General features: G+C 39.7%; 2 protein-coding genes across 7 annotated transcripts in view; one reads left to right on the forward strand and one right to left on the reverse strand.

The window, feature by feature from the left end:
- The window catches only part of YY1 (YY1 transcription factor), a 43,315-nt gene extending 36,644 nt beyond the window's left edge, over positions 1–6,671 (reverse strand). Inside the window, exon 1 of one of the 2 annotated variants that reach the window (XM_051978376.1) lies at positions 5,694–6,671. In XM_051978376.1, coding sequence (XP_051834336.1) covers positions 5,694–6,387 — 694 coding nt within the window. In that variant the 5' untranslated portion in view covers positions 6,388–6,671. The remainder of the gene's footprint in view (positions 1–5,693) is intronic. The other variant, XM_051978377.1, reaches the window with a different exon arrangement.
- Positions 5,732–15,450, forward strand: part of DEGS2 (delta 4-desaturase, sphingolipid 2) — a 141,976-nt gene continuing 132,257 nt past the window's right edge. The window contains exon 1 of one of the 5 annotated variants that reach the window (XM_051978383.1): positions 5,732–5,829. Coding sequence is in view for 1 of the 5 variants with exons in the window: in XM_051978378.1 (XP_051834338.1) it covers positions 7,258–7,357 (100 nt within the window). In the remaining 4 variants the exon portion in view is untranslated. Of the gene's footprint in view, positions 5,830–7,185; positions 7,358–15,450 lie in introns of those variants that run through there. The other 4 variants (XM_051978380.1, XM_051978381.1, XM_051978378.1 and 1 more) reach the window with 4 other exon arrangements.

Here is a 15,450-nt window from a genome sequence, read left to right on the forward strand (position 1 = left end):
AAATGCCAGTCCTAAACCAAAAACTTTGGAGAAGGGTAAGCAGTAATTCTGGGCAAGTGGGTTAGATATCAAATACCCTAACTCCTTTATTATCTAGGGAATGCTTTTTAAAATGGTTTTTTAAAAAATCTATATTTTGTAGTTGATTGCTTTTCTTCTAGAAGTCATTTTTGAATAGATATATACAAGAACTAAAAACTCTGGGCATAAGTGAACACTGGTATTCACATAGCTTGATGATACATAGCTTACCTAAGTGAAAAGGAAACCATAAGGAGTATAAAAAATAAAGAATAATAAATGAATGCTGAAATGATTAGCCTTCCCCCCTCATGGGATGATGTGTCACATTAATTTTCCTGTATTGCTTTACTAAATACTCAAAATTTTTCCCTGTTGATGTTAAGGGAGGTCAAATTTAATTTGCTTTCAAAAAACATGAAGTCAACAGTAGCAGTTTTTTCCTTTACAAAACATTTGACCTCAGGTATTTTCATTTGAAAATTTAAAGTCTAATTTACTCGATTGACCTCTTGCACATGTGCTCAGTCACAAAGGGACAGAGAAATGAACTGAGAAAAAATTGACCATGCAATTTCATTTGAAATTATGTGGAACATCCTTCATATTAATTTATATTTACTTAATCTAAAAACCAGAGGTATGGTTATCTCATTTTCAACCTTTTCATACATACACACACACACACACACACACACACACACACTTTCTCTCTCTCTCTCTCTCTCTCTCTGCAAAGGATTTGGTTCTAGCTATGTAATATTAAATAGTTACTTGGAGTATTCACTTTCACCAATATAATTAAGGATTGGATTATATTAGTGATGCTTAATCTGAGGTTAGTAAATTTGCTTTTAAAAATATTTTGATAATTTGGTTTCTTTTGTAATTCTAATATATTTTATGCATTTAAAAATATTCTGAAGAATGCTGAGACTTCACCTCACTGCCAAAAGAATCCACAACAAAAGTTAAGAAATAAATTAACCTCAAACACAAAGCACTTCCACATCCTGCTTGAAAGGTAACACAGTCCCTCAAATAAAGGTATAGTGATTCTATTACACTTACAGGATTTCCAGTTCTCATTAAGCCAATGGTTCAATATTTACCACAAAAAGAATACTGGAGAATCCCAATATAAAAGAGTTCTAAATCTGCTAACATCAGAATATTTGTTTTAATTATCCATGAGTGTCAAAAGCAATGTGTATAATATGCTACTTTGAACTATGATTAAGAACTGTTAATTTTTAAAAAGGCCAATCGAATAAAAAGGTCAACCACCACAACAAAAAATACCCGCCACAATGTTGAAGCTGGTTCATTTGCCCAAAACACAAAACTCTAGTGTGTTCTTAAAAAGAATAAGAAACCACTAAGTCCTAACAGGCTCTACTCATTCCCTGATTTCATTCAAAAGATGATCATCATTGAGGGTGAGTTCTAGATCAACTGCAATAATGTAAGTAATTGTAGGAAAAGACTGACTCCTTTAGTCAGTTGTGAGCCTGAGCAAGTTAAACTCAGCTCTGACCAAGGTAAAGTGGATTTCTGAATTGGTAATATATTTTGGGGTCTTCTAGCTCAAAAGATTTCATGATTCTTTCCCTTCTCTTACTAAAAGGCAGAGAGATGGCAGCAGCAAACAGGTTGAGATAAGAATTAACAACACACAACGTGGATTATCAATTCCTAAATACTGGATAGATTTCTATTATAAGTGACATTCTGCTGTATTTGACAATATTAAAACTGGGACTCTCTTCTTCACCAATTAAAATTTTGATTTAGAAGATAAGTCAGAGATTCATTTAGTCCAATCTTTTCATTTTACAAATGAAGACAAAGGTAAAGCAGAAAGGTTAAGTGACTTGTTCAAGGTCACATAGGCACTAAATTTAGATTCTGACTTTTCACCATTCTTATTCATGTGACAAGGATCCTTTTCCATGGTTAATTCTTCATGGATAGCAGGAGTTCTTACATCTTTTTTTATGTCATAGGCCCCACTGGCAGTCTGGTGAAGCCTATAAACTTTTTTTTTTTTTTTAATGTTTTCAAATAAATTGGTGAATCCAAATAAAAATGAAAACATTTTCCCCCATTCAAATTAACAGCCTTTCCCTCCCCCCCAACTCCATGGACCCCAACTTAAAAATCTACTGAGCTACATGATAAAATAACATGCCCTATATCTCCTTGGGACTTTTATGAGTCCAGTGCTTTGTAAACCTTCAAAAAGTTTAGGCAATGCCAATTCAGAATATTATGCTACAAGTGTAGTCATTTTTAAAAATTCAAAATCCAAGGTTTAATATTTTGTCTACATTTAATGAAACAATGGAAATGTTTTAATCATTCCCTCACTCATGTTTCTACTTCAAGCTATTCCACTTCTAAGAAAACCATATTATGAACTGAAACTTAGGACATGCCCTACTGACCACAAACCATTTAGCTTTTCTTCTATAAAATGCCCTCAACCACAAAAGGCAGAGGGAAAGGGGATAGTCTACCACAAAACATGTTAGTAGAAGGAAAATGCCACTTATTCTCATCTTCTAATACTACCTTAATGTAGTATTACTTAAAGTCAGTATGCTTGCTTGTTACAAGCCCACCCCTTTGGTAATTTACCTTAAAATAAATTCTAAGTTGTAAAACAGTGTGCACCTACAGAAGGAAAATTAGTTTTACATGCTGATAATCTATTTCTAATTACTTAAGACACTTAAAAATTCTGAACTCTTTTGCAGATTGATTTTTGGTTATGCACCATTGGACCTGTTTCAGCTACCTCTGACTTCACCTTACCACCTATAAAAATTAGAATGCTGGATTTAGGAGTCAGAGAGTTGGGTATGAATACAAGTTTTGATACTTTGTATCTAGCCAATTCAGTCCCTTTAGAGCCTTAGGGTCCTCATTTGCAAAACAAGGACAAAATTCACAATATTTCATGGGATGTCTTGGGGGTTAAGTATTTAACACAGAAAACTAAACCAGTGTTACAAAGAAGAAGCTAAGACTGCGTTATCTGTCAGTAGGTTGAGGGCCGAGCCTGCAAGCAGGAAGATGTGGGCTTAAATTCAACCTTAGTCATTAGCATTGTGACCTAGAGCAAGTCAATTAGTTTTGGTTTGTCTCAGTTTTCTTTATTGCAAGATGGGGATAGAAGCATTTCCCTCCTGCAAGGGTAGTTGTGAGAATTAAATGAGAATATATATGTAAAGTACTTGGAACATAAAATGCCATATGCATGCTATAAGTTATCGTTACTTTAAAGTTTACATAGTACTTTTTGGATTTCACAACCACCCTAATAAGGTATCATTCCCATTTTACAGGAGAAAGTATAGATTAGATTAGTTTGAGTGACTTGTTTAGTCACAGTCAATATCAGGTCAAACTTGAACTTGGTTTTCGTGACTCCAAGTCCACTTTGTAACAGCCATTATATCTCCTCAAACCTTAATTTTTGTATAGGTTTCTAGACATTTATGTATAATCAATGTCTTTGAAATACATAAGCATAACTTCAGAATTACACATTTTAGAATTTATTTCAATTATGTACATTTTGTCTATCAGCAAATAATTTTGATTGGTAAAATTCAATAGAAAAAAAATGAAAATCTGCAACCCTTCTTATTATAATCCAAATTTCTTACAGCTCATTAAGTCCCTAAATTAAAATTTTAAAACACCTGTTAGTAGCAAGAGAATCCTGATTGAATAAGAAAAAGCAACTTTTGATAAGCACAATACTTAAGTTTCTACAAATTTACATAGTCCCATACAATTGGGACTATGAATTCAATGTTTCTAGGTGCAGGTCAATACACATTAAAAGATTTTGGCAGAGTCGTTTGTTCAATGGTCTCGAATCACATAGCTACACTTAGATTCAATTATAATGTCAATGGACAGGCTTAAATCAGCTTCATGTTCTCATTCAGTATGCTCTTTTTTGGTTTTAATAACAAAAAAATTCAAAAGTTAAAATGTGGGCAATTTAAAATTACTGCTTTGAAAGAGTTTTTGGGGGTGGGAGAAGATAGGAAAAGGACTCAGCAAAACAAATTTAGTGTCAACCTTGAAACTTCAGATGAATAATTACTATTTTCAGTTTTAGTCATCTTAATTTAATATTCTCCAATTTACCAGATGAAGAACTATGCAATATTGCTACATGAAAATCATTAAGTGAATTTTTTTTGAAATTACAATTTCTTCAGATAGAAATCAAAACCCATAGTTAAAACTAAAGCTATATTGAATTAAAAAAATTAAAATATTTGCTTATGCAATTAATGAGAAAAGTTTTGTTAATATTTTATTAGTTTCCATTACTAAACCTAATTTCAAGTCAAAATCAGTTTCTCAGTTTGTATTTCTACTACAAAAAATGAAAACATTAATAGTGAAAAAAGGCTGAAAATATAAAATGCTGCAAAAATGATTTAAAAGCACAATTTTCATTAAATAGTTCAGCCTAGAATTAGTTGAGAGAAACTTAAGACAAAGTAAAAAGAAACAAAACTTCCCTCGCCTTTTTTGAAAAAGGCCTTCTTTGGAAAAAAGGGGGCGAAACGGGAAGAAAACAGTGTTTTGCCCCCAAACCCGAGGTGGGATTGGGAGACAGACTCAGGGCGTGAACGCTGTAATCTGTTCATTAAGAAAACCTAAACTCGATCGGGGCCTTCCTCAGCAAGTACTAAGTCTTTACCAGCCGAAGAATCCTCCTGCCCTCCAGCACTTCCTCCTCCAATTCCCACTCCTAAACGGACCGAGGAAAAGCGCCGGGTCAGGAAGATCCCCCACCCCCGTCCTCCACGGGGTCGCCCCCGGGGTTGAAGCGAGGTCCGCTGGGGTAAAAGGCCGGGAAGACAGCACTCCACTCCATTCCCCCACCCCCGCAGGAGAAGGGCGGGAGGGGAGGAGGAGAAAGCGGAGCCTCGAGCTGCGGCTAGAACAATGCAGCGGTTCCACACACACCCCCCCCTCCGGGGTAACGGTGACCCGGGGAGGCCCGCTCCACCCCCACCCCCGCCCGACGCAGCAGGGACGCAGGGAGGGAAGGGGTTGGAGCAGCCGGACTGGGAGGGCGCGTGGCGGGAGGAGCGGAGGGAGGACGGGCAGGAGAGGGGGAGGGGGTGGAGCGAAGGTGGGGGCGCGTGGAGAATGGAGCAGGCGGTAGCGTGGAGGCAGAGGCTGCGAGACACCCCCGCCCCACCCCCCTCACCAGAGCCTGGCCCCACCCCCCCCGCCTCCACTCCTCCCGTCCTGTCCCCCTCCCCCTCTCCTCCGAGGCCGCTTCCCCCTCTCGGAGAAACTACGCCATTGCGGCCTAGTTGTGTAGCCGGCGCGCCTCCCGCCCCCCCTTAACACCACCCCTCCCCCACGTCCCCTCCACACCGCCAGCGCCGCCATCTTCCTTTCCCCCCGGACGGGTCCCAGCAGCCCCGCCGCCCCCGCCGCCGCACAGGCCCCGCCATCTTTTGGGGCCGCCATACTTGCCCTGGCGAAGAAGATGGCGGCGCCCATCACACACATAAAACATGGCTTCCCTTCAAAACAAAAACATCCCCGGGGCCGGGGGAGCCGGGGACGTGTCGCCCTGGCCGCGTCCCGTCTCCCCTCGCCTTCCTCGGCCTGGCGCCGCTCACCTGAGGCCCACATGGTGACGGAGAACTCCCCCTCCAGGGTCTTGATCTGCACCTGCTTCTGCTCCCACTTCCTGCCGCTCGGCTCGGCCCCGCCGCCTCCGCCACCACCGCCTGCCCCTCCGCCGCTGCCGCTCAGGTAACTCTTCTTGCCGCTCTTCTTGCCCCCGCCACCGCCCTTCTTCATCCGGCCGCCGCCCGACGACGACGAGCCGCCGCCGCTCTTGCCGGCCGCGGCGGCCGTAACCAGCGTCTGCTCGATGTAGTCCTCCTCGCCGCCGGCCGGCGCGGGCACGGGAATGAGGATCTGGTCCTCGAAGCCGTCCTCGGCCCGCAGGCCGTCCGAGTCGTCGCCGCCCACCACCTCCTCGCGGGTCTGCACCAGGATCACCTCCTGGTGGTGGTGGACCTGGCTGGGGTCATCAGTAACAAGCGGCTGCAGGGCGATCATGGGCGGGTGGTGGTGGTGGTGGTGGTGGTGGTGGTGATGGTGGTGGCCGCTGTGGCCGCCGCCCCCCCCGCCGCCGCCTCCCGCGCCGTCCTCGTCATCCTCCTCATCGTCTTCCTCCTCGCCCACCACGGTGGTCTCGATGGTCTCCACGGGAATGGTCTCCACCTCGATCTCGTGCAGCTCCACGATTTCGGCCGGCATCTCCGAGCCGTCCGTGGCGATGTACAGGGTGTCGCCCGAGGCCATGGCTGAAGCCTCTCCCGCCGCTGCCTGCCCCGGCCGCTGCCGCTGTTCTCCACCTCCTCGTCCGCGTCCTCCTCCGCTGCGGGCGGGCAAGGCGGCCGGTCGTGGGGAAGGGAAGGGAGCGAGCGAGAGAGGGGAGGGGGGGAATCTGGGGAAGGGGGAGGGAGGGTAAGGGGGAGGGGGCGGGCAAGCAGGCGGGCGGGCTGTCGGTGCTCTGTCCCCCTTCTCTCTCCGCGCTCGCTCAGGCTTCTCAGTCCGGGCTGGAGAGGCTGCTGCCCCCCCCTCCCCTCCCACCCCACCCTTCGGGCCGGGTCTCCGGGCTTTCCCCCCCTCTTCCTCCTCTCCTCCTCCGCCTCCTCCTTCAACACAAATACCAACTCCTCAGCCCGACTGCAAATCTCGCCGCCGCCACACTCGCTCCGGTATCGCCTCGCGAGACTTCCGCTCTTTCCTCTCCCTCCCTCTGCGCGTCTCTCACTCACTCTCGCTGGCTCCTCCCTCCCCCCCAACCGACCTCGCCGTTTGCTGTGACAGGCTGTCGTGATTTAGACCCCGCCCACACCTCCCAACTCCGCTCGGATTGGGGGAGGTAAACGAGATCGCCCCGCCTCCCGTCTGCGCGCGACGTCATCACGTTGACGTCGCCGCCTCCGTTTCGTCGCACTGTCTCCTCCCTCTTCTCCCCCCGCCCCGCAACGGTTGGAACTGCCGGTGTATGTGCAGCCTCGGATTCCCAGGCTGCGCTCGGTTACCGGGGCGTTGTTGCACCGCGGGCTGAGCGGCTTACCTTTCCGCATTCCCGTTCTCTCCCCAGCCATCAGCCATGGAAACGCCGTTCGCCGCGCATCTCCACTCCTTCTTCTGCTGCCTTTGATGCGGAGAAGTGGGCCTGGGCAAGGTTTGGTATGGAGCTCTCAGGGCAGGAGCTCAGTCTACTGCGGGAAGCGGGAAGGCCCGGGGAAGATGGAAGGGGGTGAGTAGGTAGCTTCGTGGCTGGAGGACCTGACACCGTGAAATGAGAGCGTGAATTCGTCAGGGATATGCCGTAAGGGAGCTCGATCTGGCTGGAGCGCCCACCCTGGTATCGATGCCTCTTTTTTGGGGGGAGGAGGGGGGTTTACAGGAGGTAGGGAGAGTGGGGAAGGAAAGCTATGGAAAAGTTTGTCTTCGCCATAGGACGGCTTGTTGGCTCAGCAGAGTTCATTGCTGAGCTTTTGAATTGATTCTTGCCCAGCTCCCATCAGCAGGGAATCCACATAAGGATTTAATCTGAAACAGCGATGATGGACCCATACAGGTTATGGCTGCTCACAAAGCCTCACATCCTTCGTAGGTGCCTTAGGCTTCCGCAGTGAGCTGAGAGCAGCTGAATCATGGTGGGAGGAGGGCGGAGTGAGAAGAAAGCCACTTAAAAAACTGTCGTAAACATTTTAGACTACATTCTGTAAAAGCTTGGTAGCTGTAGACTTTCATTCCCCTCTCCAGTGACTTGCAAATATTTTTGTGATAATGGGACACGAATGTATGGTTAAGAGATTTTTAAAATCAGGAACTCTATTTTAACAGTTATGGAAGATTAAAGAATACTGGATTTGGAATCAGATCCTAGGTTCGAATTCAGACTTTCCCTCTTTAATAATATGTGACCTTGGGCTAGCGTATTAACCGATCTGTACCAGATTCCATATCTATAAAATAGTTTATGTTATATAATACATAAACATCGTTTGCAAATCTAAAACCTGTAAATTGAGAATTAAACTGATCAACTAGTTCTCTTCATTCTACTTTTATTTTTGTTCCCAACTATAAACATCTTCCACTAAAATGTCCTTTTTTTGCAACTATATGTAAAGCAGGATAATGGGTTTTTGAAAACTGCCTTAATATTTCCATTATAGCTTGGGCCATTTGGAAAGTTCAAGCATTAGCCCAAGTTTGAAGAGGCCTGTTCACCAAAAGATTGGCACCACATATGTTGTTTTATTGTTTTGTGACCCCAGTTCAAGCAGCCTTTTGCTAAGGGGGAATGCAGTAGTTGCTCATTGCATGAATTGAAAGGAGAGAACAAAAATAATAAGGGTAGTAATCACAGAGAAATTAAAGGGAATAGGAAATTTAGAGATTGGTTTAATTCAACTTCCTCAATTTTTAGATGAGGAAAATGAGGCCCAAAGAGTTAGGTAAAGTGCCTATTTTTTGCAGTCACAATCGTGAGCAATGACATGGATGGATAATATCTAATATGAGCATAAACAACTGATACAAATTTAACAAATGAGAGAATTCTAGAGTGGTTCAAGACATCTGAAGGAAAGAATTTGCCTAATGGTGGTCTTGTTTTTTTCAGAGGGCTTTTAGAAAGGAAGAGGACTTGAATGTCAGAAGAGACATTCTCCAAGAACAGTTTAAAATAATTGAAAATTGACTGCTATTTGATTGGTTCTAAAAAGCCTCACAGTAAAAAAAAAAAAAAGTCAGACAGGCCTACAGCAACAAGAGACATCCCCCTCTTCTAGAATAAAGTTTATAGGTTATAATGAGCTATTGTAGACAGAGCAACGGATTTGGAATAAAGAACTGGATTTGACTCTTGGCTCTGTCATTTACTACTTATCTCATCCCCCTTATCTAAAATCCCCCCTCAGCTTTTCTGTGCCTCTGATTCTCATTTTTAAAAGAAAGGATTGGGTTGGATGGCATTCCTAAAATTCCTTGTAGCTTTAAATCTAATTCTCTGGTTTTGGTTTCTTGGATTATCTTGACTGCTGAAATTTCATTTGGAATGTAGAAAGGTCCTTAAGAGTATCAATGCTGTAATGATATTTAAATCATCAAAGATTGGAACTGGATATGAAACCGGTCTATTTCTCATTCAAGTAAATATAGTAGTGAAGACTGAAATCAACATTATTGCATTATGAACCTTAATTTTTAGTGAAATCAGTGAAAAGCTTGGCTTGCCACTTAATGGTTAAATTTATAAAAACACTTAAAAGGTTTCTAAATAATTTAATATGTATTATCTTTTTAAAAAAAAAAAAAGAGGTTTTTTGTTTTTAGAAAATAAGCATAGTCTGGTTAAGTGAACTGCCCCGGTATCACACAACCAGTAACTGGTATTCCTGACTCCCCAGTGTAATGCTCTTGTCCATTGTGCCATCTTATCTTACCTGGAACTTTTTAGGCATGAAAAATACATGGTTGAGTTTGGTCCATTTCTTGCAAACAATGCATATCATAAACTTACTAGATCTTGGAAATCCTTATTGTATGAAATAAATGTATGTGGTCTGCAAAGTAAACATTAACTTTGTATGACTTGAGTGAATAATTTAGAATTCTGATTTTAAATTAGGTCATTGATGTGCTAATCGATTTTTTTTTTTTTTAGTTTAAACATTTTCTAATTTAAAAATCATTAATTAAAAAAGTGTTTTCCTAGGCAGTAACTATAAATTCAACTAGTAAATGTAGCAGAAAGATAGAATAGCCAAAATGGCAAATGACATGGCAGGTAACAACTTTAGAGAAGTATATTTAAAATATTCACATACTATATACATTCACTGAAACTTATTGGCCATAGTACATTTTACTGTTAAAGTAGATGTTTTGTGTGTGTCTTGTGTTGTTTTAAAGTGCCTTAACCAAATGTTTTAATCATTCTTATGTGTTAGGATTCTATCATTAATATTTTTGCTCACGTTCACAATATTAACAGTGAAAAAGGTAAGATAGCTGCCACTTTTTGGAGGAAAATATAGGAATTCAAAAGTCTATTGTTATATAAGGTCTTTGGGATCACTTAAGTTAGTTCTATAAGACCAGAAAGATCCTTCAGGATTCACAAGTGTATATGTAAATCTTTATATCTGTCACAATTTTTTTAAAAGTCTGAGAAAATATAGTTTGAAGTTGAGTTCAAAGCAGCTTTCTGGTACAAGTACAGGTGGTTGAATAAAAGAATAATAAAGTGATCCTGATGCAGCAGCATTGATTATTTTTATGATTAAAGGCCGTTGAACCCAATTTGAAAAGACCAGGCATGCATTTAGGTGCCTTGGGAAAAAGTCGTCTGAAAGTGTAAAATTTATGATTAACACTGCAATATTAAGAAGATAAACATTTATTTTTTCTGCCAAGTATAACAAGCCATCATCTAAGACAAAATTATTCTTCATAAATATGGAAGCAGTGTTAATCGATGTCTTTGAGCTTAATGGTAATTAATTAGCTATGTGGAAGAAAGATAATTTTCATAACTGAATAAAACTAGCATTTACTTAGCATTGTAAGATGTTTTCAAAAAAATGTTATTCAATTGCTTCTCATAACACTGTGAGGTGTTAGTAACTCATTTTATAGAAGGGAAACTGAAGAGACTGATTAAGCATAAATGACATGTCCAGGATCCCACAGCAAACATTTGAAACAAAACTTAAACTCAATTCTTCCTGTCTCCCAAGTTCAGCATTTTTTTGGCTTTGCTATCTAGGTGCCTTGTCCAGAAGTGAGCTATGGACAGAGTTCAACAAGAAAAGTTCACTGTCTTAACCTGTATGGCTATAAATAATGGGAAACTTTATAGCTTGTCATTTGACACCAACAATGACTTTTTTCCAGGATTTTTTGAGATCACTGTTCTGTACAGCATAGAGAAAGTGCCTCTTCCCTCAGTAAGTCCTAAAATGTCAACTACATACTAGTTTAGAAATAGATAATTTATTTTTATCTTTTCATTGAAACAGTACTCATTTTCGGTTAATGTTATGAGGCTTATTGAACTATGAGGCTTATTGCTCCTCTGACCTTGCCGTTCACATAAAATGTACTTCACTAAGAAATATCCCATTGCATTTTTCATTTGAGTACTTCAGTTTGTCCTTTTTTACGCCATACTTCTCAGAATAGAGATGTGAGTTACAATAGGTTGCAACAGCAGCAGTTTCTAAGTTTGTACTAAAAAAAAAATCTGGAAATTTTAAGAGGACAAGGTGGTAGTGGTATAGATCAACCCTTTCCCCATCATCTAAAGACAAGGTAAATTAAATTTCGACTATTCCACTGGATTTCTTGAATTGTTGCCTTAATTAAGAATTAATGTTTTAGAGACAATGAAAAGTCTTCCTACCCACACTCACTTTCATGTTACTGGAATTCTTTAAAATGTAAACTTCTTTGATCAGGGATTCTTGTTTTTTAATTATGATGAAGAATATAATTCCTGGTATAGCAATGAGTAGTTATCTTTTTTGAAAAATGAAAAGTCAGCAACATCATAATAATTGGCCTATGTGTTATATGTATGTTTATCCCTAATTCAGTTTTATACATTTTCCAAATATATTCTTAGACCGGTAGCTAAAAATTAAATTTGCTATCTCAATTGTTCCTTACTCTTTTTGTGTTATAGCCAATAAAGTACAGTTAATGACCCCCTTTAAACATTAATTCAGCAGCATTAATGCCATATGTTTGTGGTAGTAGGAATTAAAGGTCACAAGGATATCAGCTTTCTTTTCCAGACACAATGAAAGAAATTACATTTGATTTATCCTGAATTTCTCTTCTGCAGCAATCTAGTTTGGTGGGTAGCTCACTTGTGTGGTTTGTGCTTATCTGGTTAATCAACTTCATTGTAAACAGAAGACATGTAGAAATCAAAGGTAATACAACCACTCTAAATCTATTTTTTTTAAAAGTATGCAGGTTTTTTTGGAGTTTGGGGAATCTTTTCTAACTCATACACATTCTTATCCTTAACTGAAAAAGCAGTATGTACTTTTGTACAGTGATTACTTTTATTCAGATCCTATTCTTAAGTAGAAACTTAAAGTTTTAGAATTCTTGATTTCAAAGGAGCTAAGGCCAGGGATTCACATTAAAATTTTAAATTAAGATATTCTTAATACATTCAAATACAGCCTATGTTTAGATCTTGTGGGAGATTTTAAAAGATGAGAAAGAAAAGTACTGTTAATTAAACTTGAGTTTTCAAAGTTGAATCCTTTATTTAAATTTTAACAAATTCCCTTCTGTATTCTGTACCCACTCAATTTGTCAAGCTCAAATTGTGAATGAAATCAGCTATACTATAATTTGTAAATTTTGCTTAAATATTTCACAGATAAAATTTACAAGTGGCTAAATGAAAATTCTTTTTTTTTTTTTTTTTTTAAATAATAACTTTGTATTGACAGAATCCATGCCAGGATAATTTTTACACAGCATTATCTATCCCTTGCAATCACTTATGTTTCGTTTTTTCCCCTCCCTCCCTTCCCCCCCCCCAAGATGGCAAGCAGTCCTATATATGTTAAATATGTTGCAGTATATCCTAGACACAATACATATTTGCATAACCGAACAGTTCTCCCGCTGCACAGGGAGAATTGGATTCAGAAGGTAAAAATAACTCGGGAAGAAAATCAAAAATCAAATAGTTCACATTCATTTCCCAGTATTCCTTCTTTGGGTGTAGCTGTTTCTGTCCATCACTAAATGAAAATTCTGAGTGATTTTTCCAAATGCAAATCTCCCTCTCCCCTCCCTAAAATTTTGAGCCATTCTTCTACTATAGTCACTTGGGTTCAAATTATGGGTCTGTTACTCTGACAAAGGCATTCTTTCTTGGCCTCAATTTCCTCATCTATAAAATGGGAGCATTAAACTCCGTAAAGTTTAAATTTTTTTCTCAGTACATAGCTGTAATTGAGGAGGCGGGGGGAGATAAAATTTTCTTTGAAAATATTTACCTCATCTGATACTAATATCTGTATCTGGTATGATACCAATACCTGGTATGGACATACTCAAATTGTTGATGCAAAATGTTGGCTGAAAATGCATCTCAAGCCCATATCCATACTTGTTCTTGGCTTTGTGGCCTTAAATTATTTCACTATTCCCTATTCTGAATAAATGGGAATAATACTGACGGTACCTATCTAAATAATGATCAGTCTGAGACAAGGGAAAAAATTGTTTGATGATCACTGTCATCACCTTGTCACAGTTAATAGACATGTCATGAAATAATCTTGACTTGTGGGTCTTGTGGAAAGTATTTTCATATTCTGTATTACAAAGGGAGTCTTACATAGAAGAAAAAGGTAAGTTGTAAAGTTAGTCAAGGAGGATATGAATGTGTACTACTTCTATAGGCTAAGATAATTGATCTGATGTCTTTTTCTTACTTTCCTTTGACAAGTTCATTTACTCCCAGGGCTTCAACTACCATGCAGATGCCTTTCAAAGCATATCTCCAGTTCAGAGTTCCAGTCACCTTCAGCTGCCTACGAGACCTCTTTCTTCACCTGAATGTCCTTTTGGCACCTCAGTTTAGTCATATCCAAAGCTAAACTTAATTTTTGTTTTTCTGGTCTTATATCTACACTTCCTTCAAATTGAACTATTTCTGTCAATGGCATCACCATTCATTCTGTCCAGAGTGTTTATAACTTGGTCCTTCACTTTCATTCAAATAGTCGCCGGATCCTATTGATTCCATTTCTATCTACAACAGCTCTCATTTCTCTCCCTCCTTGAATTTCCCCTTCTCCCACAATAGTACAACTTGTCTAGCATTTTGAAATAACTTTTGTATGTTTCTTCATTTTCTCTTCCCTTCTTCTAGCCCATCCTTTACACCATTTTCAAGTAATCTGGTGGGCAGTTTTAGTTATGACTACTTTTCTTAAAAATCTCACTGGATTCCCATTTCCAACTAGTGAAGTTTTTTAAATTTTGAAGTGGTGTTCAAGCCACTATGCAGTTATATGTCCTAATATTCAGGTTTCTCATTTCTTTCCTTTGCACACTTGAAATAGACACATTTGACATGAGTCAAGATGTGACATCCCAAACATACACTATTTATACCTGGAATGCTCTTCCTTCCTTTTGAAACTGCTTAAATAGCACTTCCTACATTCTGATGGTTTGGTAACAAATTTACTTTCAAACAATGTAACACTATTTTGTAACTCTACTGTATCTGTGTCACAATTTTGTTTTTCTAATAGTAAATTCTTGGGTGACAGACAGTATCTTATCTAAATTGTGTTACTTCCCTGCCCCCTCCGGAGTGTTTTGAGTGTAGTAGACCATGTCATATTATATGACTTACTAAGAATGTAAGCTCCATGAGGGCAGGGACTATGTCTTGTCTAAATTTTGGAACTTCCACACTGACTGGTTTAATACTTTGCTCACATTAGTCACTTAAATGTATGTATGAACTGAACTGTCTACTGATCTTTTGCAGCATATATTTTCTGTCTTTTATTTTACAGTGATGAATTGCTTTAAGAGATATAATTTGTATGGAAATTATTTAATGTATCCTTTGTTACTAAGTTATATCACTAAAAATTTTCTGGGATGTAGATTTGTATTTTTATAGTAGTTTAACCTACAGAAAGACTCAGAAAAGGCTCTGATATTTTTATTTGTTGGTGACAAAAAAGCATTTGACTTAGTGTAACAAAATATAACCATAAAAGGACCTTTCCGCTTAGTTAATATTAAGATCATTTTTTAAAAGAAGACCAGATTGAAGATTGTGTAAATTGACCTTCTAGTGCAAGAAAAAACAACAGGATTTGGAGAAAGGGTAACCTAGTTTAGAACTTCTCTTTACTAAAATGTTAAGCATATCTGATTAATATTGTGCGAAGTACTGCAGGTCCATAAGGGAAAGTAAGACACACCCTCCTCTTTGAATTTACATTTTACTAGGATACAACACAGTCTCAGCTATCAATCAATCCTTTAATGCTCTTGAGACCTGTGGATTTGGGTACTGTCATCTGACGATGCATTTCCTGGAGTTAAAGCCTGGTATCTGCCTCTGCAGCTGACCTTATGTATTTGTTATCCCTACCCTCCATTCTCCTAATTAGATTTTGATGTTGAGATAGAAGTGATTTGGTTTTCTTTTTGTTTTCCCAGTATTTACAGTACTTGGCAATAGTAAATAATAAATTAATTTTTTGGTCATTAGTTAATGCTTTGGGGCCCAGATCGTTCATTATAATTTCACTGCCTTCAGTTGTTTTATTA

The sequence above is a fragment of the Antechinus flavipes genome, chromosome 2, assembly GCF_016432865.1.
Source record: "Antechinus flavipes isolate AdamAnt ecotype Samford, QLD, Australia chromosome 2, AdamAnt_v2, whole genome shotgun sequence".
Classification (NCBI taxonomy): Eukaryota; Metazoa; Chordata; class Mammalia; order Dasyuromorphia; family Dasyuridae; genus Antechinus; species Antechinus flavipes.